Source organism: Colossoma macropomum, unplaced genomic scaffold (assembly GCF_904425465.1).
Source record: "Colossoma macropomum unplaced genomic scaffold, Colossoma_macropomum, whole genome shotgun sequence".
Taxonomy (NCBI): Eukaryota; Metazoa; Chordata; class Actinopteri; order Characiformes; family Serrasalmidae; genus Colossoma; species Colossoma macropomum.
Window position 1 is genome coordinate 36,095,615 of NW_023494792.1, and position 26,775 is coordinate 36,122,389.

General features: G+C 38.1%; 2 protein-coding genes across 2 annotated transcripts; both read left to right on the forward strand.

Annotated features, from left to right (window-relative positions):
* Window positions 1–2,088: 2,088 nt before the first annotated feature.
* selenoo2 (selenoprotein O2) lies at window positions 2,089–11,596 on the forward strand. The gene is made up of 9 exons (XM_036575350.1): window positions 2,089–2,543; window positions 3,955–4,158; window positions 5,510–5,687; window positions 5,920–6,050; window positions 6,255–6,532; window positions 7,481–7,643; window positions 9,883–10,068; window positions 10,723–10,879; window positions 11,381–11,596. The coding sequence occupies exons 1-9, from the start codon at window positions 2,089–2,091 to the stop codon at window positions 11,594–11,596; spliced, it is 1,968 nt and encodes a 655-aa protein (XP_036431243.1).
* Window positions 11,597–14,702: 3,106 nt separating this feature from the next.
* On the forward strand, window positions 14,703–26,286 carry LOC118811188 (fibrinogen-like protein 1). Its single transcript, XM_036575351.1, has 7 exons — window positions 14,703–14,804; window positions 17,299–17,310; window positions 17,426–17,453; window positions 19,511–19,602; window positions 21,138–21,255; window positions 25,319–25,498; window positions 25,690–26,286. Exons 1-7 carry the CDS (start codon window positions 14,703–14,705, stop codon window positions 25,986–25,988), a joined length of 831 nt encoding a protein of 276 aa, XP_036431244.1. The 3' UTR covers window positions 25,989–26,286.
* Window positions 26,287–26,775: the final 489 nt, after the last annotated feature.

Below are 26,775 nucleotides of genomic sequence, written 5' to 3' on the forward strand. Positions count from 1 at the left end.
CCCATTTGCATTTTAAGGCTGTTAAATATGAAGGGCTCTATTTCTTTATCAAGATTTCCCAATAAAAACGGAAGCAGGTCTTAAATTCTCAATCCCTGAAGTGGTCAGTACTGTCTGATTCCTAAGTGACCTGACACAATGTGGATTTATGCCTTGCCAAACAAATCTCATTTGGACCTGTTGTCACCTGGGTGATTAGATTTTTCCTTCAGTCGCACTCTGCCATGAAATTAATTTATCAGGGAACAGCCTATAAGACAAGTGCAATCTCTCTCTCTCTCTCTCTCTCTCTCTCTCTCTCTCTCACACACACACACACACACACACACACAAACACACACACACAGAGGCGTGGGATGTAATGCAAAACAAAATTAAGTATCTCTTCAGTCTAAGTTAAAATTTGTAGCAAACATGCTCATTAGACAGACTCTAAAGAGGAAGTCTATTAATGGTTTCTTTACTAACCCTGAAGTTCCTGTTAAAGCCTGAGTAAACTGATAAATCAGTGTAGTGATTTAGTTATTAATCTCAGAGTTACTGAACTTTAAAGGGATGAACGAACTGATAATTCATTCATGCATGTGCCATGAAACACTTGCATGACTGAATTATGTGGCATGACGTCATTAACTGAAAATCACATAGCTACTCTCTTTAGAGTCAAATTTGAAAGATTTTGTTTTTTGGGATATGGTGGATTACTCACACAAATATTTATTCATTTATTTTTATTTTCTAGTATGATGACTTTACCACTTTTGTAGCATATACTGGCAACACAATTAACGTTAAAACGGCCTAATTGTTTATTCAATTGCCATTTTAACAGATTTACGTTTAGGAGGTTTGTGACAACTCAGAAAACACAAAAGACATCAGTGTGTGGCTCTTGTGGGTATTCTGCGTCTTTTACCAACTTTTGCTGCGTTCATGAGACAGGAGGCAGCCCTGTTCAGGTTATTAGGGGGCCAGCAGTTGAAACAGGTTATAAGAGAGAGAACAAAAAGAAAGCACACATATAAACACAGGGACACTCAGACAAACCATAAATGTTACATCCAAGTGTACATCTGTAGTAATTCAGGGGTTAAAACTGCACAAGTAGCACAGCACCAGTTTGCTGATTGTACAGCACCATTAGAACAATAGAGGAACCCTTTTTGGTGCTTTATGAAACTTTTCAAAAACGAAAAGACATGTACAACACATTCTCCATCAGTCTGAAGAACCATCTCACCATGCCAAGAACCATTAAAGCATGCAAATGGTTCTTTGAGTGTTCATGGTTCACTACAGAACCATGTACTAAAAAACCTTGAAGAACCATATTTTTAAGAGTGTAGTTCCAAAAGTATAATAGCAAAAAGGGAATGCAAAAATTTTGCAAGAAAACACAATGTTGTTGCGACTTTTTTTTTTTTCGCAGTGGCTCAGTAATCTGGGTTTATTACTTTTCTTTTTTGCAATTTAGATACGTGAATAATGTAAAGATGGACAGCAGCAGAAAAAACAAACAAACAAACAAACAGCACCAAGAAGACAAGAAGGAAGAAACTAGGGGGATGAGGACATATCCGAGCAGGTGTGCAGTGATAAGAGAAAGGCATGGGGATGAAATTTTAGAAAAAGTTATTTTGCACGAAGGCAATGGTCTGTGTGTGTGTGTGTGTGTGTGTGTGTGTGTGTGTGTGTGAGTGGGCTGGTCTGCATCATGTAACTTACAGTCTGAAAACAATTTCTTTTAGTGCGAATCTGTCGTGAACACAGTCGTCCTGTGGCGAATTTCATTAGCTCACCTCTCCACGTAAAGCTAATCCCGTCCCAACAGCACATTAGGTTACATTAGAACATTTGTTCTGGTCTTGTGAGCACAGACTCTTTCAGAAGACTCACAAAAGCTCCTTCACTCTCACTGACACAATCCAAACAGAGCAGTGTGTGTTACTGGTGCACGACGGCGCTTTGCTGCGTCACCCTCGACCCGCCACATTAATCCCTGCACGGATTAAACGACGCGCCTCCACACACTTCCTAAACTAGTCCACTAAAGCCACGGGGTCAGTGTGCTCCCTCGCTCTCACCATGATGGCCCAGGCGGGTCAGACTCCTCTGCAGCGGCTCCGCTTTAATAACGTGGCTCTGAGGAAGCTTCCTGTGGACGCCTCTCTGGATGGGGGCTCTCGTACGGTCAGAGGGGCGTGTTTCTCTCGGGTCGAGCCGCAGCCTCTACCCAGACCCTGCTTCGTGGCTGTGTCCCCGCGCGCGCTCGCGCTGCTGGGCCTGAGCGCCGAGGACGTGCTGATGGACCCGCGCGGACCCGAGTACCTGAGCGGCTCCGCAATACTGCCCGGCTCCGAGCCCGCTGCCCACTGCTACTGCGGACACCAGTTCGGCCTGTTCGCGGGGCAGCTGGGGGACGGGGCGGTGTGTTATCTGGGAGAAGTGGAGGCTAGATTAGACCGCACAGACCAGGAGCTCAGGAGTCCATGCGGCCGGTGGGAGATCCAGGTGAAAGGCGCAGGACTGACCCCATACTCCAGGTAAACTGTATCCGCGAGCTGCACTGAAGAGATCGTGTCAGTGATGTTACAGTCAGAGTGATGTGATGTGAGGTTTAGAGGGCTTTGAATGAACGTGGTTCTCTTGAAGTCTTTTCTTCAGTTCTTCAGTTGAAATCACTTGCACATGATTGGGCTAAAACATCTTTCAAAGAGGATTGAAAGCATTATGAAGGCTAGTTCTACTTGCATTCTTGTAGGTCTTTCACACAACTGTTTCCTTCGCCATACATCATTAAATAGGAAAATAAATACAGTATACAGTACTGTGCAAAAGGCATCTAAGCACATTGTTTAAAACCATATATACTGGCATTAAGTGTTTCTGAGCTTGTGAAAACACCATATATGGTGTTTTATTCCAGATTTCTCCTCAAACCCCCAGCCATTGCATGGAATTCCATAAACACACTTGACCTAACATAGTGGATTGTTTAGCAAAACCGCATGATAACTACAGACAATACTGAGCAGCCATAAGGAGAGCTCTGGAAATGGTTAAACAAACATGCAAAAATAGCATTTTAAATTAATAATTTTAAATTTTCTCAAGTGCCAGCACGTTATTGTGTGTAATAAAATCATATCTCAACATCTCCAACATGAGCAGTGTTGCTTGAGCTTTTCATCAACTCACTGTCACTGCTGGGCTGAGAACAGTACACCAACCACAAAAATCCAGCCAACAGCATCCTGTGGTCAGAAACTGACCTCTGATGAATACTAGAGTAAAGGTGAATACCTGAGTCCAGCACAGTTTGGTAATTTCCCAGCTCTAGCACACTCTAGATTTCTATAAATCTGGAAATGACCCACCTGATTCAACTAATCAGCTCATTAACAAGCCCTACATGACTTGAAGTGGGTGTGTTAAGAGGCGGGAGAATGGGAGAATGCTAAAATGTGCAGGGCAAGGGGTCCTCAAGGTCCAGGGTTGGGAAACTGTGCCTTACAGGATAAGCAACTGTGTAGATGAGCTGTTGTCTCTAACTCTACATTTATGAGGTGGACCAACAATGTGTGTCTAATTGTGCGGACAGTAAATGGACACAGTGTTTCAGAACTCCAGCAGCACTGCTGCACCTAATTCACTCATACCAGCACAACAAACACAGTAATACATCGGCAGTGTCACTGTTTTTCTGCATATTTTCCTAGCCTTTCATCCAGTTATTCAATGTGTATGTACATTTATATATATATATATATATATACACACACATATATTTGAAAACTCCAGCAGCATAGAACTATTTATATACCCCAGCACACTGAAATATACACTACCTTATTTTGATATGTCAACTTATTAATGGGATGTTATGCTGATCGTATACACCATGTAATACAAAATAAACAGTTGCAGTGGACCCTCTTTGCTTTGTCTCTGTAGGCAGTCTGATGGTCGTAAAGTGCTGCGCTCCAGCATCAGGGAGTTTCTGTGCAGTGAGGCCATATTCGCCCTGGGCATTCCCACCACTCGAGCTGGCTCGCTGGTGACATCTGACCTCTATGTGCAGAGAGATGCATTCTATAGTGGCAATCCCAAACCGGAGAGGTGCTCCGTGGTCCTGCGCATCGCTCCCACCTTTATCAGGTAGACTAAGCTTCACTGCATCTGTATGATTAATGTTTAATAAATAACATCACAGACCATTTCATAGCATTATTACACATGCAGTCAATCTGGCAATCCAGACCTCAGTAACCTCCACATTTTTGTTTTGTTCCAATTTGTTCCAATCCTTGACACATCTGAGCCAGATAATCATCATTCCCTAGCCCATCTCTTGATTACCTAATGTGTTTGCAGTTAGAATACAGCTACTCTAGCTCTATAGGACAACTTTCTCCACCTTAACTTCGCAAAAACTGAAGAACTGCTCATCAGTCAACCTAAAACACTGGTCCATCCCCCTAGTCTCACCATCAAAAAAGAGAAGATGGAGGAGGTTAAGTCTTTCAGATACGTTGACATTATACTGGATAATAACCTCAGCTTCAATCAGCATACTATGGACATTTATAAACATTGCCAGCATCTGTAAATTGAAACAGCTGTCTGTTCAACACATCTCCTTCTTCTCCTGTATCGTAGTATCATCAAGCCAGTTCTTCTGTATGGAGCCATCTGTTTCTTCAATATACTTACAGTTTCCAATAGGAATACATTAAAAAAGATAACGAATCTGACCAGCAAACTCATTGGTATTCCTACCCCTGAACTATCCAAGTGTGTTATCTCATCCCTGATCCGCAAGGCACTAATAATCACGATAATCCAGACCACCCACTCCACCAGTACTGTAACCACCTTCCTTCAGGACGTAGGTACAAATTACCTACATGTAGGAAGGTTCTTTTTAGCGAGAGTTTTGCCCCTACAGCCATTCGGGCATTAAACAGATAACCTTTGCATTAATTAGCATGTGTTGAGCGCTAACGCATGTCCTGCATTGTGTGACCCCTGTAATCGTGTTTATATGTTTGTATACTATTTAGTACTTTGTATGTTGATGTTATGTAAACACCTCCTGTGTTCTTTTTTGTACTTGGTATGTTTGCTATATGTGTGCACCTACCATGGGAAATAAGTTCCTCCTTGGCAGAAATGCCTTTAACTGAAACCGAAGCAGTTCAATAAGGATTTTCCATTCATGTTAAACTCAGTTGGATAAACATTGCCACCTGCTGGTAAAGTCTGCTATTAGAGATTAATGGTTAAGTTAAAGGAGCAGATCCCGTTTTACCAGTGACGTCAAGCATACCTGTAATTAATGTTTTTCTCTGCAGACAGACATGTGTGTGGCATCATTGTGGATACTGAGTGTGCACTTTGTTAATCATATATCTATATTAGGCTCTTGTCCTTCTGATTGGAGCTGGATTTTTTTGGTGTTTTTCTTTGTTTACTTCTTCGCCATATATCTATCTTTCCATCACTGAAGGTTTGGTTCATTTGAAATCTTCAACCCAGCTGATGACTTCACAGGAAGGCAAGGTCCTAGTGCTGGTCGCCATGAAATTCGTGCACAATTACTTGATTACGTCATTGAGATGTTCTATCCCGAGATCCAGGCAGAGCACCCGGATCACAAGGCCAGGAACGCTGCCTTCTTCAGAGAGGTGGGTACATGCAGAGTTACAGAGCAATCTAATCAATACATTACTGCAATGTATCAAGCTTGTTGTGCACATGCATTTAGATTGAAGGTGTCACATACAGTATAACTGTAAAAATGCCATATTACCATTATTGATTGTGTGTAATAGGTACAATGTATCAGTCCAAAGTCAATGAAAATTTGCTTTATGATTTTTCCATCAACTCATTCTTAAATAGTGCTGTTTTGCGCAGGTGACTGTACGGACTGCCAGACTGGTCGCCCTGTGGCAGAGTGTTGGGTTCTGTCATGGAGTTCTCAACACAGACAACATGAGCATCCTGGGCCTCACCATAGACTACGGCCCTTTTGGCTTCATGGACAGGTCTTTTAACAGTTTTAGAGAATAAACATTACAGCAAGGCTTGTTCATTCCTTTCTCTGTTGAGATCAGATAGTTAGTGATGTGGATGACGCTGGCAAATATAATAATGAGAGACTAGATTGCAAGTAATTAGAGCCTAACAACAATAAGAGCCTTGTCAATAGTAATGGCTCACTGTGCCATTCTGTTCTCACCTAAGTTTAGGTACGACCCTGAGTTTGTGTCCAACGCATCAGATAAGAAGCGACGATACACTTTTGAGGCCCAGCCTTATGTATGCCGCTGGAATCTGGCACGCTTGGCAGAGGCCTTGGGATCTGAGTTGCAGGCATCCACAGCAGGAACCATCCTGGATGAGTTTATGCCGCTGTACAGGAACTTTTACCTGGGAAACATGAGGAGGAAGCTGGGGCTATTGAGACGGGAGGAACCAGAAGATGAGGAGCTTGTGGAGGATTTGTTAAAGATCATGCACAACACAGGTACTATGTTGTGTTTATGTGCAGGGTGATAATGTAACATAGGACTTGGCAAGCAATGTGTTAATATGAGTTGAGGGAATATGGACAGAGAATTCATAGAAAGGAATTTCTAGCTCAGAACCCAAATCTTGCTTGCTTTTGGCAACCCTTCTTGTATTCCCTGGCATTTACCGATTTTAGTAATGAAGTACAATAACTTCATAGCTGTACTTAAACATTGTAATGTATTATTTTTAAATATTTGTACTTTACTTGACTACTCACAGTACAGATTCATTACTACACATTTATATATTATCGGAAATTTTGAGATGGTTTTTGCAGACACCTTCCAGCAGTTGATTAGGCCTCATATTCCCACCAAATCTATACTCTTAATAGCTGAGACTATTAAATAGTCTAATATAGTATAGTATAATAGGCAAATATAACATAATAAGCAAATATATTAGCTTGAAGTGCAGTCATGTCCATAAATATTTAAATGTTGACAGAAGTTATTGTTATTTTAGATTCATTTTAAACTAATGAATGAATATGAGCTCAAAGTGCAGCTTTTTCAGCTTTAATTTGAGGGTATTTACATCCAAATTGGGTGAACAGTGTAGGAATTACAACTTTTTCCATACATAGTCACCCCTCCCCGCTTTATAGGGGCTCAAACATAATTGGACAATGGGCTGTTCAGCTGTTCCATAGCCTGATGTGTTTTTCCCTCATTACATCACTTACATTTAAGCAGATGAAAGATCTGGAGCTGATTTTAAGTGTGGCATTTGCATTTGGAATCTGTTGCTGTTTACTCACAATTTAAAGTCCAGTGCCAGTGAAGCAAGCCATCGGTAGCTTGAAAAATCAAATCAAACCCGTGAGAGATACCTTGAAAATGTTCTCAGAACAGCAGAATTCTTTCTCTAAAATGACAAAACCCTCTGTTTTTTGTTCCAGGTGCAGATTTCACCAATGTTTTTCGTTTGCTGAGCAGTGTGTGCTGCCCCCTAGTGGGAGAGAGTGGTCAGGGTGATGTAGGGTCAGTGGTGGATCTGATCCTGGAGCAGTGTGCCTCGCTGGAGGAGCTTAAGGTTGCTAATCACCCTACCATGGAGCCCCGGTGAGGGCACTTGTGCTGTATCTGTGTGTGTTATTGCATCTGGAGAGAAGCAATATCACACACCCCAAACCATTTGGTTATTTATAACTTCATTATCAGGCAGAATGCAGCACTACGTTTTTTGGGACTTTCTCTGATTAGTGAACAGTACTAGGAATTCAACTAATTTTTCAAGGTTTCTGCATAATTAAATGGTTAAGATGTAAACAAGGTAATTCAGTGTGGTTTGATGTGAAATGCTCCATTATAGAGAAACTTACTGAGTCAGAATTGTTGACTGGGTAGGGGATAGGTACCAGACGTCTAAAATGCCTCTAAAAACTTTCCCATAGAAAGCTGTTACATTAAATGCTTACAAATACATTGCCATTCCCCTCAAACATTGTTTTTATGATAGTTTTGGAGAAGGATTTGGTCTAAAATATATTTTTAAAATACACGCAGAGGTACACGCAGGACTGTACAGCAAAATAGGCCCCAAATAAAAATATATATTTTTTTTAGATTTACCCCTAATTTACCATAATCAGCATTACATATAACTGTATGTAGGTTCACTGGTCATTTTGGTTAGTAAAATAATGTCTGTATTTGCACTGTAGACATTGCAAACTCTGGCTCCTATTGCCACATTGTGAAAAAATGAACAATTTCACACAAAACCATTCAGAATTACTTGGCTTACATCTCCATGATTTAATTATGCAGAAATGAAAAAAAATCCTTTTTTATGCCTGTGAAACTGATTTTTAGTATAGAAAAAGGTTTAATCTGTGTTTAGAGTGGTCACATCTTTCCTTTCCACTTAACACTATTTCCCCATCTTGGTTCATATGTCATGTATATGAACTGGGTGATTGACTAGTTATCCACCAGTTTCATCCCTAGGGCACCTCTGAAAATGACTGTGTGTGTACATTTATTATGTTTGATGTATGTATAATTTATGATTAAGCAGTATACTATAGCATACGTGCTATATCATTGTATTTTACTGTCCCTTTATTAATACAATGCTCTCAGGACTTAGCACGTAAAGCAAAGCAGGAAAACTGGTAGGTTCACGATATGAATTTCTACATTTCTATGTCTCTAGTCACTGATGATTTACCTTTAAATCATTTGCTGGGTTTTATTTGTTTCTGCACTGCTGAAAGACTAGTGGCAAGTGAGCTACCATCCATGTGTTTACTGAAAGGGTTTCGAAATAGTTTTTTTTGGGCTTATATTTTAATAGCGTTTAATAATCTAATGATGTACTCGTCACATCATCATTCACTAAGAACATTGATGTTCATCAAACTTTGTGTACAAAGTCTGCACAATATTTGGCGCATTAGTCTGCATAAAATATAATGGCAATTCCCAGCCAACTCTATGCACATTACTCATGTCCATGAATAATGTAGCTGCAGAGGTCACTTTCCACAACAATGCAGAGCATGGAATTACATGTTCATTTACTTAAATGTACGTCATATATAGATGTAAATATGGTAATGTCTACTTAATTTATTAAACAAACTGTGGAGTTTACCGCTAAGAAAGAGACTCAGCTGGTGCACAAGTTGTTGTGCTTTATTAAAAGGATGTAGTTGGCCACAGCCACACCATACACAAAGAGAGTTTTTGTCTATCAGTTTGTCTATCAGTTTGTCTCGCTGTGTTTTGCTTTGGGCTATGGGCTAGCCCGACTTCACAATAAGAGTCCTTGTCAGAGTAACCCAGTGAATAAATGTTAGAGAACTAATACTCTAAAAATAACATGCATAACATTATGAACTACAACACAAGTTCTAAAATACAACTGACATGAGACTCTGATTCATGACTTTCTGAGCTAACAACAATATACTTTGAACTATATTTGTGGCTTCTAGAAAACTTTCAGAAGTTTTTAGTAAGATTGTTAATAAGTGGAGTTTAAATTAATCCCATTTAATCTCACCCATTTAATCACTGTTAATAAATGGGGTTTAAATTAATCCCAAGTGATGTACATAGTGAAGTATGTACATCAGTTAAAGCGGCCACGGCTTATGGGCAGTGTGTCTTTGTAGAACTGTAGAATTCCAGGAGCTTTTGAGAATCTAACCAAATAGTTGCGTTATTGTTCCCTGACTTTGTAAAGTAAATATATAGAACTTGAACTAGCTATGCAAAGTTATGTACAGTACGCTGGTATTAGATTTGTACAAAGTGAAGAGAATGAATATTGTTTTTACATGTCTCTCCTCAGTGAGCTGGAGATGATTCTCTCCATGGCAGAAACCAGTCCAGGCCTGTTCAACATGACAGCCAATCGGCCAGAGGTTGCAAAGCAACTGGAGAAGATTGGCAGGCTGAAGGAGCTGCTGGAGACCAATCAGGACGATCTAAAGGTCAAGCAAAGAGATGACTGGTTGATATGGATAAACAGATACAGGCAAGGAAGGGTTCAATTACTCTGTGAATTAAGATTTCTCCACTAACCATGCTTTTAGTCATTGAATAATGAGATCTTCATCTTAGTCCTGAGTTTGGGTTTTCTATTTATGTTACATTTAAGTTTTAACAAAATTATCAGTCTTTTTAAGTGCACACAGGTCTGAACAGGCTTGATTACTAATGGCGACACCCGCTCGCTTTAACCACACATCACGTCCACCTGCGTGTGTAAAACGTAGCACTGTTCTTGCCGCATCCTTCGAAAAATTGCAGTGAAATTTTATGCACAAGTTATTTAATGGAGGTTACATAGGCTCATTATGTGTATGCATCATGTAATCATTTCTAATGTGTTTTTTCCTCTGCAGCACACCCAATTTGTTGCCAATCTGCTTCCATAATAGCCCATTAAGCAAGCCGCTAGGGCAAGCCCAAAACCTGTTGGTTGTTTACCTGCTATGACCGCAGTGCCCCAGAATAAATCTTACCCACAAAATATTTTGCAGATTATGTTGGACACGCCTAGATTGGTAGTGCACACAAACAAGTGCGGCTGCCACTGGATTTTAAGATCCCCATGATACGATCTGGTAGCAAGTGCACTTTGTTCCATTTCTTGGTCTCATCACTCATATCCTTGATGTTTGCATAGGAAACGGCTCACTCGGGAATGCGATAGCATGAGTGACCCGGCTTCTGTTGACGAAGAGAGAGTTAGGATTATGGATGCCACTAACCCTGCAGTAGTACTTCGGAACTACATCGCCCAGAATGCAATAGAATGGGCTGAGAATGGAGATTTCTCTGAGGTGAGAAGTCCTTTAGTTTTTTTACATTCCAGCGCAACACACAATAACATGCCACAACCATGTCATGAGTAGTAATGAGAATGATCCATCACCCAAATAATACCTGCTCTGTGGTGGTCTTGTGAGGGTCCTGACCACTGAAGAACAGAGTAAAAGGGGGCTAATAAAGTATACAGAGAAACAGATGGACTACAGTCTGTAATTGTTGTAAATGGTAAATCTGTAAATGGTAACTTTACAGTAGAAGGAAAAAACATTCTTGCAATTGTTGTTGCTAATGCAATAATAATTATTTCCAAGTAACTTTGGACTGTTTCTATTAGCGCATCCATCATGAAATTTTAACATAATGCAAAGAATAACTGGAATTTTCAAATTATGCAAAAAAAATGAAAATGATCATCACTGTTTTTGCGCAACAGCAATGATACGTATCTCTGCAAGAGGGAACAGTCTAAGTGAGCCTGTCAACAGAAAGACATTGTCTTGCTTTGTTTTCAGGTTCAGAGGCTTTTCAAAGTTCTGGAGAACCCATACTCTGTCCCACCGGACGTGAAGCAGCCCATCTGGCCGGGGAAAAAGGGGTCATGTGAGACCAAAGGTTCTACAGGGCAAAATGTGATGAATAGTGGAGAGAAGAAAGGCACAGCTGACATTGGCTGTCTTTCTTACAACACCAAACCTCCAGAATGGGCACGAGAAATCTGTGTAACGTGATCATCCTAAAGCCTCCCTGATAAGCACACTGTAAGACGGTGAGAGTGGGTGGTGGAAGTCTCCGCCCTTTTCTCTCTGTCTCTGTAAAAGGTGAGTTCGTATTCAGGGAGGCTCAGCAGCACAGGACACTCCAGTCTATAAATCAGTCCATGCACAGATGCAGAGACAATATTAAATATTATTAAAGTTTCAGAATGTAACATTCACCACCCAGTACATACAGTTCATTAATACAGAAACTTAGATACAAAAACAGCTCATTTCAAATTCATTGTTTTTGTGATGTTGCAAGAACCAACCTATTTATATATCCACCCATCAAGCCTACGGCAGTTTAGCGCCCATTCACAGTTCAAGTCCATTGGTGTTCTAAAGAGTGCTTTTGAAGGCACAATACAGGGCCACCGATCAGAACTGAGCTCATTCATATTATATCAGTTTTAAAGGCACAGTAACAATAACAGTCTGTTTAATTCTAAGGGATTAAATGAAGTTGGAAAATGGTCAGGTAAAATGAACTATGACCATTTTTGGTACATAAACCACACAAATGTTATGAACCCTAAGAGAAAAAATAAAATATAAGAAAAATGTAGGACATGACCCCATGTCTCCCAGGACCAATTAGGAACCCTTATTATGAGTGTATATGTGCTTGTTGTAATGTGGGGTTTATATTTTTAGTATATGTCTCATAATTCTATTTTCAAAACTACTTTAGACCCTCATTTGTTGTTGATGCAGCCATGCTCTGTTGAAGTTAAAGGGGAATTCTATCGATTTTTCAAATATATAGTATAATGAAATCATTAAGATGTAAACAAAGTCATTCTTAGTGGTTTGATGTAAAATGCTTCATTGTAATGGAAATTACTGGGTCAGAATTGTTCACAGTGGTGATGATAGGAACCAAACGCCTGAAGAGTTTAATTCCTCTAAAAGCTCTCTGCCTGATGTCTTAGACATTTAACAGTAGTTTTGGGATTTTTGGTCTAAAATGTGTGAGTTTTTTCTTATATAACTTAGGTAGGGTGCAGAGTGTTATAGGGCAAAATGCAAATAATTTTTTTTTTCAGATCTACCACTATTTTACCATCATCAACACAAAAACTCAGGAGACATGTAGGTTCACTAGAGGTTTTGAATCGTAAATAAAATGGCCATATTTACACTGTGGACATTGTGACCCCTAATGGTGGAGTTAAATGTTATCAGTCACTCATTTGCATTTTTGAAGCAGCACTATATAAGATGTTTTGTTAAAATTGAAAGACGTAGCATTACTGAGTGAGGAGAAGAAAAGCATGATAATAGTGTGAGTGTACTGCTGCGACTCACCCTGTAAAGCCTGAAAGAATTTAATAGTTAGAGGCAACAGCATCGGATTTTGTTTTTTTTTTCTCCTGTGGGAGACCACATCATACATTATGTATTAATGTCACGTGCACAGACTCAACAAGAAGTTCTGGCATGAAGTTTAGGTCTCAAATGTAAAATCAACATCATACTGATGATGATGAAGATATGATCACAATAATAGATAATTCACTCACATCCTTTATCAAGTTTTGACTGAATTCTCTTTGCATAGTCTTTCAATGCGCTCACTCATCCACTCGGGAAAGGGGTCCAAGTTAGAAAGTGTTCTTCCACACATTGTATGCATTTCCACCAGAGAGGTCTCCAGATCCTCATATCTTACATAGTGCTGCTTTACTAGGTTTCTTCGACATTAAATGAAGCTAAAATTGCTATACATGAATCCTATTCGGCTTCACAAGGACATTTGTGGGTTTTCTATGAAAATGTTTCATTTTAAGATATGGAGAAAAATATGGAATGAATGTGTTCATTCCACGAATGTTAAATGTTCTCAGATTGTTTCCCATCTTCATACTCCATCTGTGCATTGATTTGATTGTGAATGAAGACTCAGACATCCAGTCCTATAGAGACGTGTCTGTGTGTGATAAAGGAGTGTCCTGTCTGCATGTAACGCACACACATGATAATGTTACTCAGTATGTACATGATGTATGATGCCTCTATTATGAAATATAAGCTCATGTTTATATCTTTTGAGGTAACTGTTGTAAAAACTGAACTAGAGCATAGAATCAGACTGAAAACACCATAATCACAGGAGAATGGTATATAAAATGTGTGTTTTTATAAAGCTGTTCTTGGGTAGTGTTGAGTTGGGCTTTAATTATTTTAAACATGGACCGATGAGTAAATAAATATATAAACATGCAAGCTGGCCTGTGTGTCATTAGTAGATAACACTGCGGAATTATCCTAAACATACACATGTCTATTAAGCCTTACATAGTTGACTCTTTTTATAACCGCTTACTAAGTGAAGTCCTTTTACTAAGTGGTGTCTTTTTATAGTGCAGCTTTAATGGGTTTCTTTAACATTGAAGCTGAAATTACTACACATCTTGCCTATGCAGCTTTACAGAGACAGTTGTGGGATTTCTATTAAAAATGTAGATAGCAGAACAAAATGCAGAAATGCTGAGATTTTAAACAACACTACAAAATTAGACACATTATATAGTGCACTATCCCTTTAATAGGAAATGATTTTGAATGCAGCTTATACCATTCATAGAGATATTATATTAGAGAATACAAAATGAAATATGGCAAAAGTGTGTTAACCTTCCTATATCAGGCAATGAATAAATGAATAACCGCATGACTATTAGGAAGGTGTACCTAACCACAAATGTTAAGTACTGTTTGTAAAAAGTAATGTCTATGACAAATATCTACATCAGTGTGGTTTTAACCATAATTCTTTTGGTCTGTCAAAAAATAATAAAAAATCTGAATATAATACAATTTCTATTGGTCCATTCATCATGGAGGTGTATTTTTGCACAACTATAATGTAATATAATATAATATAATATAATAGTAAACTGTAACTACAGTTAGTCTTCACTGTTATGTGCAGTAGTGGTACTAGTGAGGGTGATGAAACAATACAACAGCGTGTGATTCCAAGATTATAAAGTCATGAACGAATTTGTGCAATGCAATATTGTGCAAACAGTTGAGATAAAATGTGCTTCTTCCTTCATCTCAGAAGATCGACATGGTGAGGATGATAACTGGCTGGGTGGGACTGCTCTCACTGACACTGTGTGTGGTCACTGCTCAGGCCAACATGGTGAAGATTAGAGAAGACACAAATGAAGTGCGGCAAAAGTGTGTTAACCTTCATATATCAGGCAAAGGCTATAAATGAATAACTACATGACTGACTCCACTGTTATGGGTGATAATTAAGAAGTTTGAAACAAACAAAGCACAAAGTATATTTAACACCACCCATTCACATATATACAAAATATAAGGAGGGTTTCAGACTGTTTTTCAAGAGGTGCAATACACAGGAGCCAGGCCCAGTTACTGTCTGTTTAAAAGAGACAAAGAGAGATGTGAAAATTAATTAACACTGTTTTTGGTACATAAAGCCTTAAAAATGACAAAAGTAGACCTGCAAGAAAAATATAGCATAGAGGTCTATTTAACATTTAGTTTCCGAATGTGACTCCATTATCTCATTGAATAATATATGTCAGAGTATTTCTGCATTGATTACTGCTGGGGACTATGATTGGCATGTGGATGGTGTGGTAAGCATGTTTGTATGGCTTGTGTCATGATTGAGCCAGTAGGGAATGTAGGATAAGTACACAAATTATAGTGTTTGTGTCAACATTCCAGAAATAGCCTGAGCTGTAGAAGTTTATGTGAGAAGCAACAACACAGAGTGAACAGTCCCCCATGAAGAGAGAGTCTAACCAGAGGAGCTGTAAAATTCAGTGGATCTCTTACAGGCACATGTTATAGGTGAACTGAACTCTGGAATATAGTGCCTTGTCTGTAGCTGATATGTGTAGGCCTGGGATTTAGAACTGTTTGTCCTGGGACATACAAGTGGGCGGGTCCACTCTTTGGGCTGTCACTGTGAAAACAGTGTATAAGTACTGTGGAGTCTTTTGACACTGGGGAACACAGGAGTTGGACACGGTGAGTATAAACATTTATAGTCAGTACTGCAATATTTAAAGCAAACTAATTTTAGGATGTTATGGCTGTTAAATCTTGGTAAGGCATGTGAATCAGGAATGATTTCTCTTTATCCTCAAATGACAGTTTAGCCACTTCAAACTTTCATGCAAAAGTTTGAACACTACTGGTCAGTTAATGCATCAAGGTTTCCTACAGGGAACAAACGTAAATATGGCATTTCTGCTCATTTTTGTGCACACACTGTATTTACTTGCTGAATGTGACATATTGAAAAAAAAAAAAAACATATTGCAACACAACTTTCATACATGCCACATTTTATGTTGTATTTTTTGCCAATGTATTACATTCAGCAAATAAACAGTAACTGTGTATTAAAATGTGCAGAAGTGTGTTCTCTGTAGATGAAGTGTTAATGTATTTTCAATTAGAAAATCAACAAAACATGTTATTTGACCGGAATGCCCAAAAGTCATATGACTGTGCAAGCATATGTAAATAGAACATAAAAGTAATAGCATGTAATGTAACACAGTTTAAAAAACAGAATTATTCAACAGTTCACAAAAGGACATAAAACCAAATGTTAAATTAGTTGTTAATTCACATTGTTACAGCTGATTGATTGAAGCATTCACATTTTCTATCACATTATCATGTGTAGCATCATTTATGGCAGCTGGTTGCAAAAACTGGGACTGGAAAGCACTGACATCGCAATTGGCCTGCATTTTATACAATCTACATTCTATACAATCTAAAAGAACCAGGTTTTAAAATTACAAGAGGAATTTTGTGTGCTGTGCTCCAACTAAGAAAAACTATCAAGCACAGTTTTAAATCTATGTAAATTTAAATAACTTCGGGTATAATATTGACTTTAAATAAATAATCAATAAATAAATAAATAGGCAACAATCTAAGCATTGGCGTTCAATTCTTGGGTGATGCCACAGCTATCCATGGTTGAGAGTCCAAGAGGGCATTATTGCTGTTGCGCTCTTTGGGTGGGTCCCTGTCCCCCTATCACTTGGTGTTATGCTAGCCAACGTAGGTGTAACATAACTTAGCTGACATAACAGAGTTGGCAGTTCATGTTCTCCTGCAGGTACACTGAGCTGTCAGGTCATGTTAGTGACAGTTTGAAAAGATGTGATGGATGACTTCACATGTCTCAAAAGAAGCACATGCTAACCTTCACCCTGCCAGCATCTTATGATAGTGGGAGACCCTGCTAGCAGGAGGGAAAATTACGGTAAAAATCCCAAAATGAATAATTATAATGTAATTTCTATTCATCATAGGATTTTCATACATGATGTAGAAAAACAGTGGAGATGTATTTATTGGACAGCTATAATATAATATAATATCATATAATATAATATAATATAATAGTAAACTGTAACTACAGTTAGTCTTCACTGTTGTGTGCAGCAGTGGTACTAGTGAGGGTGATGAAGCAATAGAACAGCAGTGTGTTTCCAAGATAAGAAAATATAAAGTCATGAATTTGTGCAATGCAATATTGTGCAATCAGTGGGGATGTGTGAAATGTGCTTCTTCCTTCATCTCAGAAGATTAACATGGTGAGGATGATGACTGGCTGAGTGGGACTGCTCTTACTGACACTGTGTGTGGTCACTGCGCAGGTCAGGGCGAGGGTAAGTGTACATAAACCCACAAATGATCTGCAAGACTGCAAAACTGTGTAATCATATAAAAAGCTGTTACCATATTTTTTGCCATTTGTCCAATATTTGAATCATTGTGTTTTAGGTGCAGCGGGACACACAGCCACAGACAGGTGAGTCAAGGAGTCACTATGTATATATATGTGTATCTTCAGACATCACTTGTTACACAAATTCCCTGCTTTGTAAGAAGAATGAATCTGGCCCATAGGCATCTCACTCAGACGCCACGTCGCTTCTCTGTGCCGCATGGCTTCATTACGCAAAGCTACGCTGAACAGCCAGGATCAGGGTATATCTGAAGCCCAGCTGGGTTTCAAAATTCCCTGCTTCACTCATATAATTGGGGCTGCATTGCTCATAGCACTTACATAATCAGTGGTATCTGGTAGCTGGGATACACTCTGATATTGTTGATGATGCACTTCAAGTTTGCAGTGATCTTTACTTTTTGCTTGTTTGGTTTATAGCCTGTTGTGAGTCCATGCTGCTGTACCACACCTTATATGGACCATTCTGCTGAATTAGTTCAAACTGCAGTCCCATGGTTTAAAAAAATTATTAGGAAGACAATTAAGTATACAGAGCTTAGATATTTACAAGAATTTTGCTATGATCTAAAATATGCTATGAGCTAAAATATCCAATATCATCATTTATAGGGTTCTTTCTATTGGGGGGAGTGTCCATCCCAAACCCCAACCCCTAAATTTCAACTTGTGAAAATAATACTTTCTTTTTTTGTATTTCTTTAAGAGATCGTTTTGATTTCTTTAAAAGTGCAGCTGAAAGATTTAGATTCATTATGAGTTTAATTTTTAAGTAAAAAACTTTCATGTCACTACAGAAACACAAAGAGCCTTAGTCCATAGGTGGAGCCTTATTTTAGCCACACGCCTGCATTTAGAGCAGGAAGTAAGACTACATCCCTGTCCCTCATGACCACATGGTGAGCAGTTAGATCTCACTGTTTTGAAGTAATGACAATTGAGAACTGTCACTACTGAAACACATATTTTCTCAAATTGAGTACACTTTTTTTGTGTTTTAATGTTAAAATGCTAAAACATATTATGAATTTATGTGTGTATCACTTTTCAAAGCTAACACTTGGTCTCACTTTACTTGAATAGTGCATTATAGTCCCCGATAGATTATCTACAGATGTTCAAATTGTTCACAAACTATCAGTTGAAATGTAGCTGATTCCTAAACAGTGGTGGGGTTAGGGTTAGGATTTGGACCAGGGCCGTTGGCTTAGGGTTAAGGCTAGGAGCAGGGTGAGGGTTGGGTTTAGGTTTTGGGCTGAAATTAAGTTTAGGGTTTGGATTAGAGCCAAGTTTAGGGTTACAGAAAATTATGGCCAATTTAGTTTATATTTAGTTTATATCAACTATATTTAGTTGAATCTACACAGCACCTAAAGTAGACTATCCACATAAAGTGTTACTGCTGTGCTTGCTAGTCATGTACTGGCTAGCATTTTTGTGTTTTGCCCAAAATCAACTAAATTTGTCACCACCGAAACATTTGGTAAACTTTCAAAAATGTTATAATTGTATTGGTAGTGGTAAAATGGAGTGTTCAATTGTTTATTTTAATGAAATAAGGTGTAGAGTCATTCAAAGCAAAAGGATTTTAGTCTAAGTCAAATCTGTTAAATTGTGTTTTCAACTCCGATTTTTAACCAATGGGGTAGAGTGATCCATATACATACTGAACTAGCAATCCTTTAAGCCACACATGGAACTTTTGATTATATCTAGAATCTATTCAGTGAAGTGAAGGAGCTGGTTTCAGTCAAAGGCATATACAGAAATACATGTAATCTGTCTGTGCTTTGCATTAATCTGTGTGGTGAATAGAAGCTTTATTAATTCTCACTCTTTTTAAATCCACAAACCATCTTATATATGCATTGTGATTCAGTACCAGGGCTTTAATATTCCAGTTAAGCATGTCCTTACCTTCATAAAAAAGCATAACATTTTGATTTTGCTTGAAAGTTTGATTCACTCTGATATAAGCATTATTCAGTGCTGGTCTGAATCTGTTGTATGTTTAGGGTTAGTTTTTGAACACATTTTGAACACTTAAGGAATCCAGTCTTTGAGAGAATTTTCCAAATGAGGAGAATTGGACTAATTCTCTATTTCCCTCTCCATGTCAGTGAAGGACTGCACACACATAAAGAAAATCTTACCCAATGCACCGAGCGGCACTTACACCATTCAGCCATCCCAGGACAAAAGAAAATTCACGGTACAAACACTTTTATTAACAGCATTGTCAACTATATGGAAATCAGAGCTGAAAGATTTTTTCTAACAAGGTAGCTGGAAAATAATTTGGCTGGGATCCATAGCAGTTCATTAACAGCCTTGTGTTGAATGGAAAGGAAGGTTTTGTTTAGGTTTATTAGAAATACTTGAAAATGCCATTTCTCTGTAGAATGTTTCATGTGGAAGTCACTTTTTGGATGGTGGGAAACTAAACAGATTTATGAGAACTCTTTACACCAGGGGTGTCCAATCTTATCCACACAGGGCTGGTGTTGCCACAAGTTTTCCTTCCAAATGAGCTGGAGCACATCTGATTCCACTTGTTTAATCACTTGATCAGCCTTCCCATCAACTGATCATGTGCACTCATGCTTTGTTGGAATGAAAACCTGCAGCCACACCAGCCCTTTGCGGATAAGATTGGACACCCCTGCTTTACACCATGTACAATATGGTTTTAAAGTTTGGAATCACTGGTTGTAATATTTTTTGTTATTTTCTTTACAATAATAACAACACAATGTAGATTTAAATAATATAAACTACATTATAAACTACATGGAGTAATTTTATCAAGTAAATTATCTCACTATATTGGCAGATACTTTTGCCTGTTGTAAGAAACAGGCTTAAAACAAGCAAAATTCTATGCCAATATAGTAATAAATAAAAGTTTAGAAATAAGTTAAATAATTTTAAAATATTCCCACAACCATCTCAAAATTAGTAATATTAGATATCTCAACTAGATTTATCACCAAAATATCATTTTTTGCAGTGTAGCTGTTTTATTCAGTGCTTCAGGAGGTTTCCAGTTGATAAATAATGTGCTCTAATTATCACTCTACAAGATTTTTTTGTCATGTCTGGCTGGAGATTTGATCACCACGTTTTAAATATGAGGCATTCTGGATATTAATTTGATCAGAAATATGTTACTAGTGCTTTTTGGCTTTCTCAGTCATTTTGGAATCTTCTACAGCTGTGGTCATCACTCTGGACACAGCACGTCTTCTTTTTTATGTATTTAATTTTTACAGCTTCCTGATAATTATTTGAAACCTGTGATCATTCATTTCTATATTTATCTGCAAGCAACTTGGTTGTATATCATTCAAAACACTGATTCCAAACTTTTGAACATTAGTGTATGAGAACTGGTGAGTGCTGTGAAAACCTCTTATCAGAAATGTTCATAAGACTACAACAGCAGATAAATAACATTGGAAATTACTTGTGAAATATAGGCAATGACTGTGTTCGGCAATAAGTATTATAAGTATATAAGTATGAAAGTATTATAATTATTATTAGTGTAAGTAAGACTAATTTTCTGTGTTAAAGTAAAGAACACTAGCAGGTAAGACCAGTATAACTACTCTATCTTCAAGAATGATCCATTAAACAGCCTGTTAACCTTAATTTCCACTTAAAATTCCACTACTCTCACTTTAATCACCCAAAAAACACTTGTGCTTACCATTGCCCACCAACATTGTAAATGTGTTGATCCAGGTTTACTGTGAAATGCTGAAAGATGGGGGCTGGACTGTTCTCCAGAGGCGGACGGGAGGGCAGGTTTCCTTCAACAGGGACTGGAAAGCATATGAGGATGGGTTTGGGAATCTAAAGGGTAAGTAATGTTTATTAGGAATTATTATTATTATATTATTATATTATTAGGTACATGATGGCCCCAGGCACCGATCCATTAATTATGAGCCATGAGTCTGAATTCTACTGCATTTGGTCTGTGTACCTATATTGGAATTATCCCAAAGTCATAATCATAAATAAATAAATATAGCCGCAAGTGGCAATGAGCGGGTTCAAGCATGCAACAGCAGTACGGGCCCTCCTGCAGGTTTACCCCATTAGGCCTAAAAAGGCCTCAAGCTTTTAGTTTAGCCCATTAGACCTAAAAAGGCCTCAAGCTTTTCGCTTAGCCCATTAGGCCTAAAAAGGCGTCAAGCCTTTTATTATATTAGGCCTAAAAAGGCCTCAAGCTGTGGGTCTTATTTATAGGCAGAGTGAATAGAACTGAAAGGAAGTCAGTTCATCAAAAGGCCTTCAGTTGCCATAAACAAGAAGCAGTGGTGTTTTAAACACATTATAGGTTTATATTCATATGTACTGATCTACACTGGTTTGTAGAACATCCAAGTGGTTGTCAACATACATGTCAAAACTACATGACTAATGGCAGCATTTCTCACATAGTAGCACTTGCACAGTGGATTGGTTCTATATTTAAGCCATTGATTTCATGTAGGCCATAATGAGGCCCAATGCACTCATAAGAGGCCCTATTGGTGTGAGGAGCTCAGTAAAAATGGGTCAGAATTAGTGAAAAGGTCACAGTATGGTATCATTCTTTATCAGAGACCATATCCAAAGACGTTCACTAAGTTTTGGTCAGAATGACCTTTTGACCTTTGTATAATAAGCCTTTGTATAGTGAAATCTTTGAATGAATAAGCCAAAATAAAAGACAAGCAGTGCAATTTTTTACATAATATGTAATTAGAAAGTTGTTCATGTGAGTGAACTGAGTCACATGGCACCAATTGTTTATCTATCGACCATGTAATAACATTGTAATAGTATTTTAATTGATTTTTAAGTGTTTTTGAGTGCTAAAGCGCCCTCTAAAGGCCAATCTGGACAATCTGGAATTGGCAGACATCATTGAAATCTAAATATGTAAATATCCTTAAAGTTTGGAGATGATCTGGCCAATGACTGTTGAGTTATAGCAAATCAAGCTAGCAATGCCATGGTCGCAGTAATTAATTGATTGATCCACACGACCCTGAGTAGAAAAGTCAACATGTTTTTGATAATTATTTACCTACACATGGCAAAGAATTTTTTCAGATCAAGTTTGAAAAAATTGGATCAAAATCCAGGGACTAGTTTGAAAAGTAGGCTTTTTAAACAGTTACCAATTACAAAAAAACTATGCAGTTTTGTAAGAAATAACAATCTGCAAAATTGTTTGGAATAACGTACTACATATGATACACAAGGATTTTCAAGCAAACTTGTAATAAAATAGTAATAATATGTAATAATATGTTAATTTTTATGAATAGCGCCCCCCAGTGGTCAAATCTTTTGAAACTTGATTGAAAGTGGCGATATGTAGAGATCACTCAAGTTTCATCATGATTGGTCAATGGTAAGCCTGTCAAAAACCTGCTAAATGCTGATTGGCCGATGGCGACCATATACTTCAATGAATCAAATTGTCCTTATGGATTCACTTATAGTCTGGCCAACAGATGGTATCTGCAAAGTTTCAGCCTGATCGGATGTAGGGATGCTGAGAAACAGCCATGTAGCATTAACTCCGCCCCCTAATGACATATGCGCACAAAAATCGAATGGCTACCTCAGAATCTTCTCCCAAATGTGCCTGTCAAGTTTGAAATTTTTTGGCTGAAGGGTTATCGAGTTACAGAATTTTAAATTAATTCTGAATTATTTTGAATTTATTCAGAAGGATTCATCTGCATATGGCAGCCATGTTGTTTAGAAAAGTCAAAATGTTTTTGATAATTATTGACCTTCAGGCTCTTCTGAATTTTTTGACACCAATTACATGGGGATTGGGCAAAAATTGTAGGACTAGTTTGCAAAAGTGGCCAACTGGGTTGATTCCTCGCGCCTGAGTAGAGGGAGGGACTACTACCTATTGACCAAGTTTCAAGTCTCTAGGACTTACGGTTTGGGCTGTGCGTTCCGTTTCAGGGAAGAAAAAGAATAGGAAGAAAAATCTTGACAATTACAATAGGGTTCAATGCATTGCATGCTTGAACCCTAATAACATGGTATTAAATAGCCGGCCGGTTGGTTGCAAAGCAAAAAAGATTACTGCCTGACTCATGTAGACCTGGAGTTTTCCCATTATCAAATTATCAAGTGCATGTAAATGCACTCAGTGATATCTAGGTAGGTGGCATTTGTCAAAATGACATGCACCAGGGTTTCCCGGCACAACTTTGGGCTGGACCCACCACTTTTTAAAGTACCGGGGCGACGACCCACCACTTTCTTGCTGAATTCGGGACACTTATTTCAAAAAGAAAATCTCTGCTGTCTCTAAACTGCATGGAGGGCTGACATATAGAAATAAAGCATGAACTTTAGTTCAGTCCATTTTGATGTATAAACATTCCCCTCCGCATTCATATCCACACCAAAGAAATGACAGGTGGTCCAACAAAAATCAAGGGCCCTCAGGTCACTTTTAAGCGAACGCTGCTTCAGTTCACTGTTAAGGGAAAAACATTTTGGTAGAGGTCCACACCAAACACAGGAATTCAAGACTAGAGCACACTTTTCTTAACAGCACTGAATGTGTTTGGAATTATTCACATTGTGAGAACTAAGACTGAACTTTAGAGGTGTGGAAAAATATTTGTTGATTTCTTTGAAAATCTTAAGCAAACTGCTCTAAAGGAACAGAAGCTGTATAAACAGCTATAAAGTGTGGACACACCAATAAATGTGCTATTTAGTTTTCAGGATTTTGTGGGATTTTCTGTTAAAAGTATGTTTTCTGCTTATTTTCCTGCCACTGAAATAGAACTAATTTATATGAATATTTATAAAAACGGATAGTTCCGGTCCTAAAATCTGACTGGCTGAGCCCCGTTCGAAACTGTTGTGAAGTCCACGATATTCACATACCTATGACCGCCTAACAACAACTGAATTGTATATTAATGCGCCACAGCACGAAAAACCCTTGCGCTGTTAATGAAATAATTTTTGACCATGCTGCTCACATGGACCACTGAGTATAGTGATGAAGTAAGATTCTGTGTTTTGTTTAAACTGAGGGGCTGGCTGCTTATGTTCTTAACTAGAACAAGGCTGGTCAGCTAGCTAACAGGCTAAAACACAGCCAACAGCCTAAACAACTTCATCATTAAGATCAAATTAAAGTACTTATGGTATAAATATCTGTAAAATGGCAGTATAAAGGTCTAAAAATGTCACTTAAATGAATTACACGCTTCAAATGTCTGTTTCCGTCAGAAGTCGCATCAAACCAAGACTGAATGCCAAATGGCTCCATATTCCCTAAATAGTGTGCTAGATATGAAGGTTTAGAATATACAGCAATGGGTGACATAACGTTCTCCTCATTCTGTGGTCCATGGTTGCTTAGCCATGATATCATACTCTACAGAAACTACATTTCTTGGTGGAATACTTGTTTATATTAATTATTATTAATAATAACTCAAAAATTCTTTTGAAAAATTGTGTATTTTATATATTTTAGGTTGTCTGCGGAATTTTTTTAAAACCACTCTTCCTTTGATAAAATCACCATAACACAGGGCCTCTCGTGGCTTATTGCTTTAAGAATAGCTGTTTTGACATTAAATTGACTGTTTTGACATGTTGCTTGTTTAAAGGGATGTTAAATAAATGAAGGGTGGTCTCTGACTTTTTTTTTTACTGTAAAATTTTAGCTGTTAAAATATGAAACTAAATATATGCAGTTCCGTAACAAACGCATGTATTGTGCAACAGACTCTAGGCCCTTTGTAACCTTTGTAACTTAGTACTGTCCTGGACTTACGAGCACGTTGTATACTGGGTACTTCACATCGTCTAATCATAAGGAGCTGAAATATGATGTAAATTTGAGTTCAGTTAATTCTCAAACTACTTTTTAGGTGAACACTGGTTGGGCTTGTCCAATATCTGGGCTTTAACCGATGGAAAGAGCGCAACGCTCAGAGTGGACCTGTGGGACTTTGAAGGAGGATCTGCATATGCCCAATACCAAGATTTTAATATTGGCAATACGAGAACCAACTATAAACTGCACGTTGGAGCATACAGTGGCAATGCAGGTACAGTAAATGTTCAGTTGAATCTGGTAATCTGCTTTTGTGCAATCATAAAATAACGTGATTTATTTTAGTTGGAATTTAAAAATGTCAGATTAGTCTTTCTCTGATTAGTGCAAAAAGTTGATCTTACAATGACATTTAAGAATGAGGTTCATCTTAATCATCCTTTCTTAACTCTCTCCACTTCTAAGGTGATGCCATACGTGGTACATATGCAGGCATTGACCAGAATGGCTATGGTTTCAGCACTTTCGACCGTGACAATGATGGCTGCTCCCCGTGCATCTTTGGAGACATTGCTACAAACGACTGCAGTGCTAAAAATGGTGGAGGCTGGTGGTTCAGTCGCTGTGGCTCAGCAAACCTGCATGGAGATTGGCACCCTGGGACAGCTAATCGATTCTGGGCATCTGGCCTCCACTGGCTCACCTGGAGAGGCCCTGTGCCCTACTCAGCTAAGGCAACACGCATGATGATAAAGATCGTGTGACCTGTTAAGTAGATCAAGGGTTTGCATTAAGCAACACAATGATCCATTGCTCTTTATTCATTTACCAGCAATGAAATGATGCCAGTTTCAATAGTATATTCTCAGCATTCTGCAACTGCTTAAATACTTTCCATGTTCTTTTTTCAGTTGATTATTCCATATTTTACTGCTGCTGAAAGCTTACGTCTCCATCTTTAGTGGCTGTTGTAACTGCTGTAGCATTATATTCAAAATCGAACCTTCAAATGGGCTATTAAAATTGTTTTCTAGCATTGTTTTCTTCTAATAAAAGCAGATATAAAAGAAACTGTCAGTTTCACAAACTTTGCATCTGGCTAGTATGAAATGAATACACTTCTTAAAATGTTTCTTTATTTTTGTGAGAATCTAACACAGAGGTGGAAAGTAATGACATATTTACTCTCGTTTTTGAGTACATTCTTCAAGGGTTCTTTAGTAAAGGCAATGGTTATGTATAGAGACATGAACTTTCAAAGAACCATCTGAATGCTCAAATAATTCTTTGCCTATTTAAATGGTTATTCCCAATAATGGAACGCTAACTGTATATTAAACTTTTGAAAATATTTTTATATAGCTCCAAAAATGGCACCACTGTTATTACAAGTCAAAGAACCCACTTTCAGTACTACGTAATACTCCTTTGAGAGTGTAAAATTAACCCATAGTACTTACATGTTTACTTGAGTTCATTTATAATCAGGAACTTTTACTTCAGTAGTTTTTTATAACTGTTACAGAGTAAAAAATAAATGTGCGTTTCAGT

Excerpts from the sequence above, each read along its gene's own strand:
- LOC118811188 (XM_036575351.1), top strand. The coding sequence starts at position 14,703 with ATGGTGAGGATGATAACTGGCTGGGTGGGACTGCTCTCACTGACACTG. Across the intron at positions 21,256-25,318 it reads TGGGTTTGGGAATCTAAAGG|GTGAACACTGGTTGGGCTTG; the intron begins GTAAGTAATGTT and ends ACTACTTTTTAG. Across the intron at positions 25,499-25,689 it reads AGCATACAGTGGCAATGCAG|GTGATGCCATACGTGGTACA; the intron begins GTACAGTAAATG and ends TCCACTTCTAAG.
- selenoo2 (XM_036575350.1), top strand. The coding sequence starts at position 2,089 with ATGGCCCAGGCGGGTCAGACTCCTCTGCAGCGGCTCCGCTTTAATAAC. Across the intron at positions 6,051-6,254 it reads CCTTTTGGCTTCATGGACAG|GTACGACCCTGAGTTTGTGT; the intron begins GTCTTTTAACAG and ends ACCTAAGTTTAG. Across the intron at positions 10,069-10,722 it reads ATATGGATAAACAGATACAG|GAAACGGCTCACTCGGGAAT; the intron begins GCAAGGAAGGGT and ends ATGTTTGCATAG.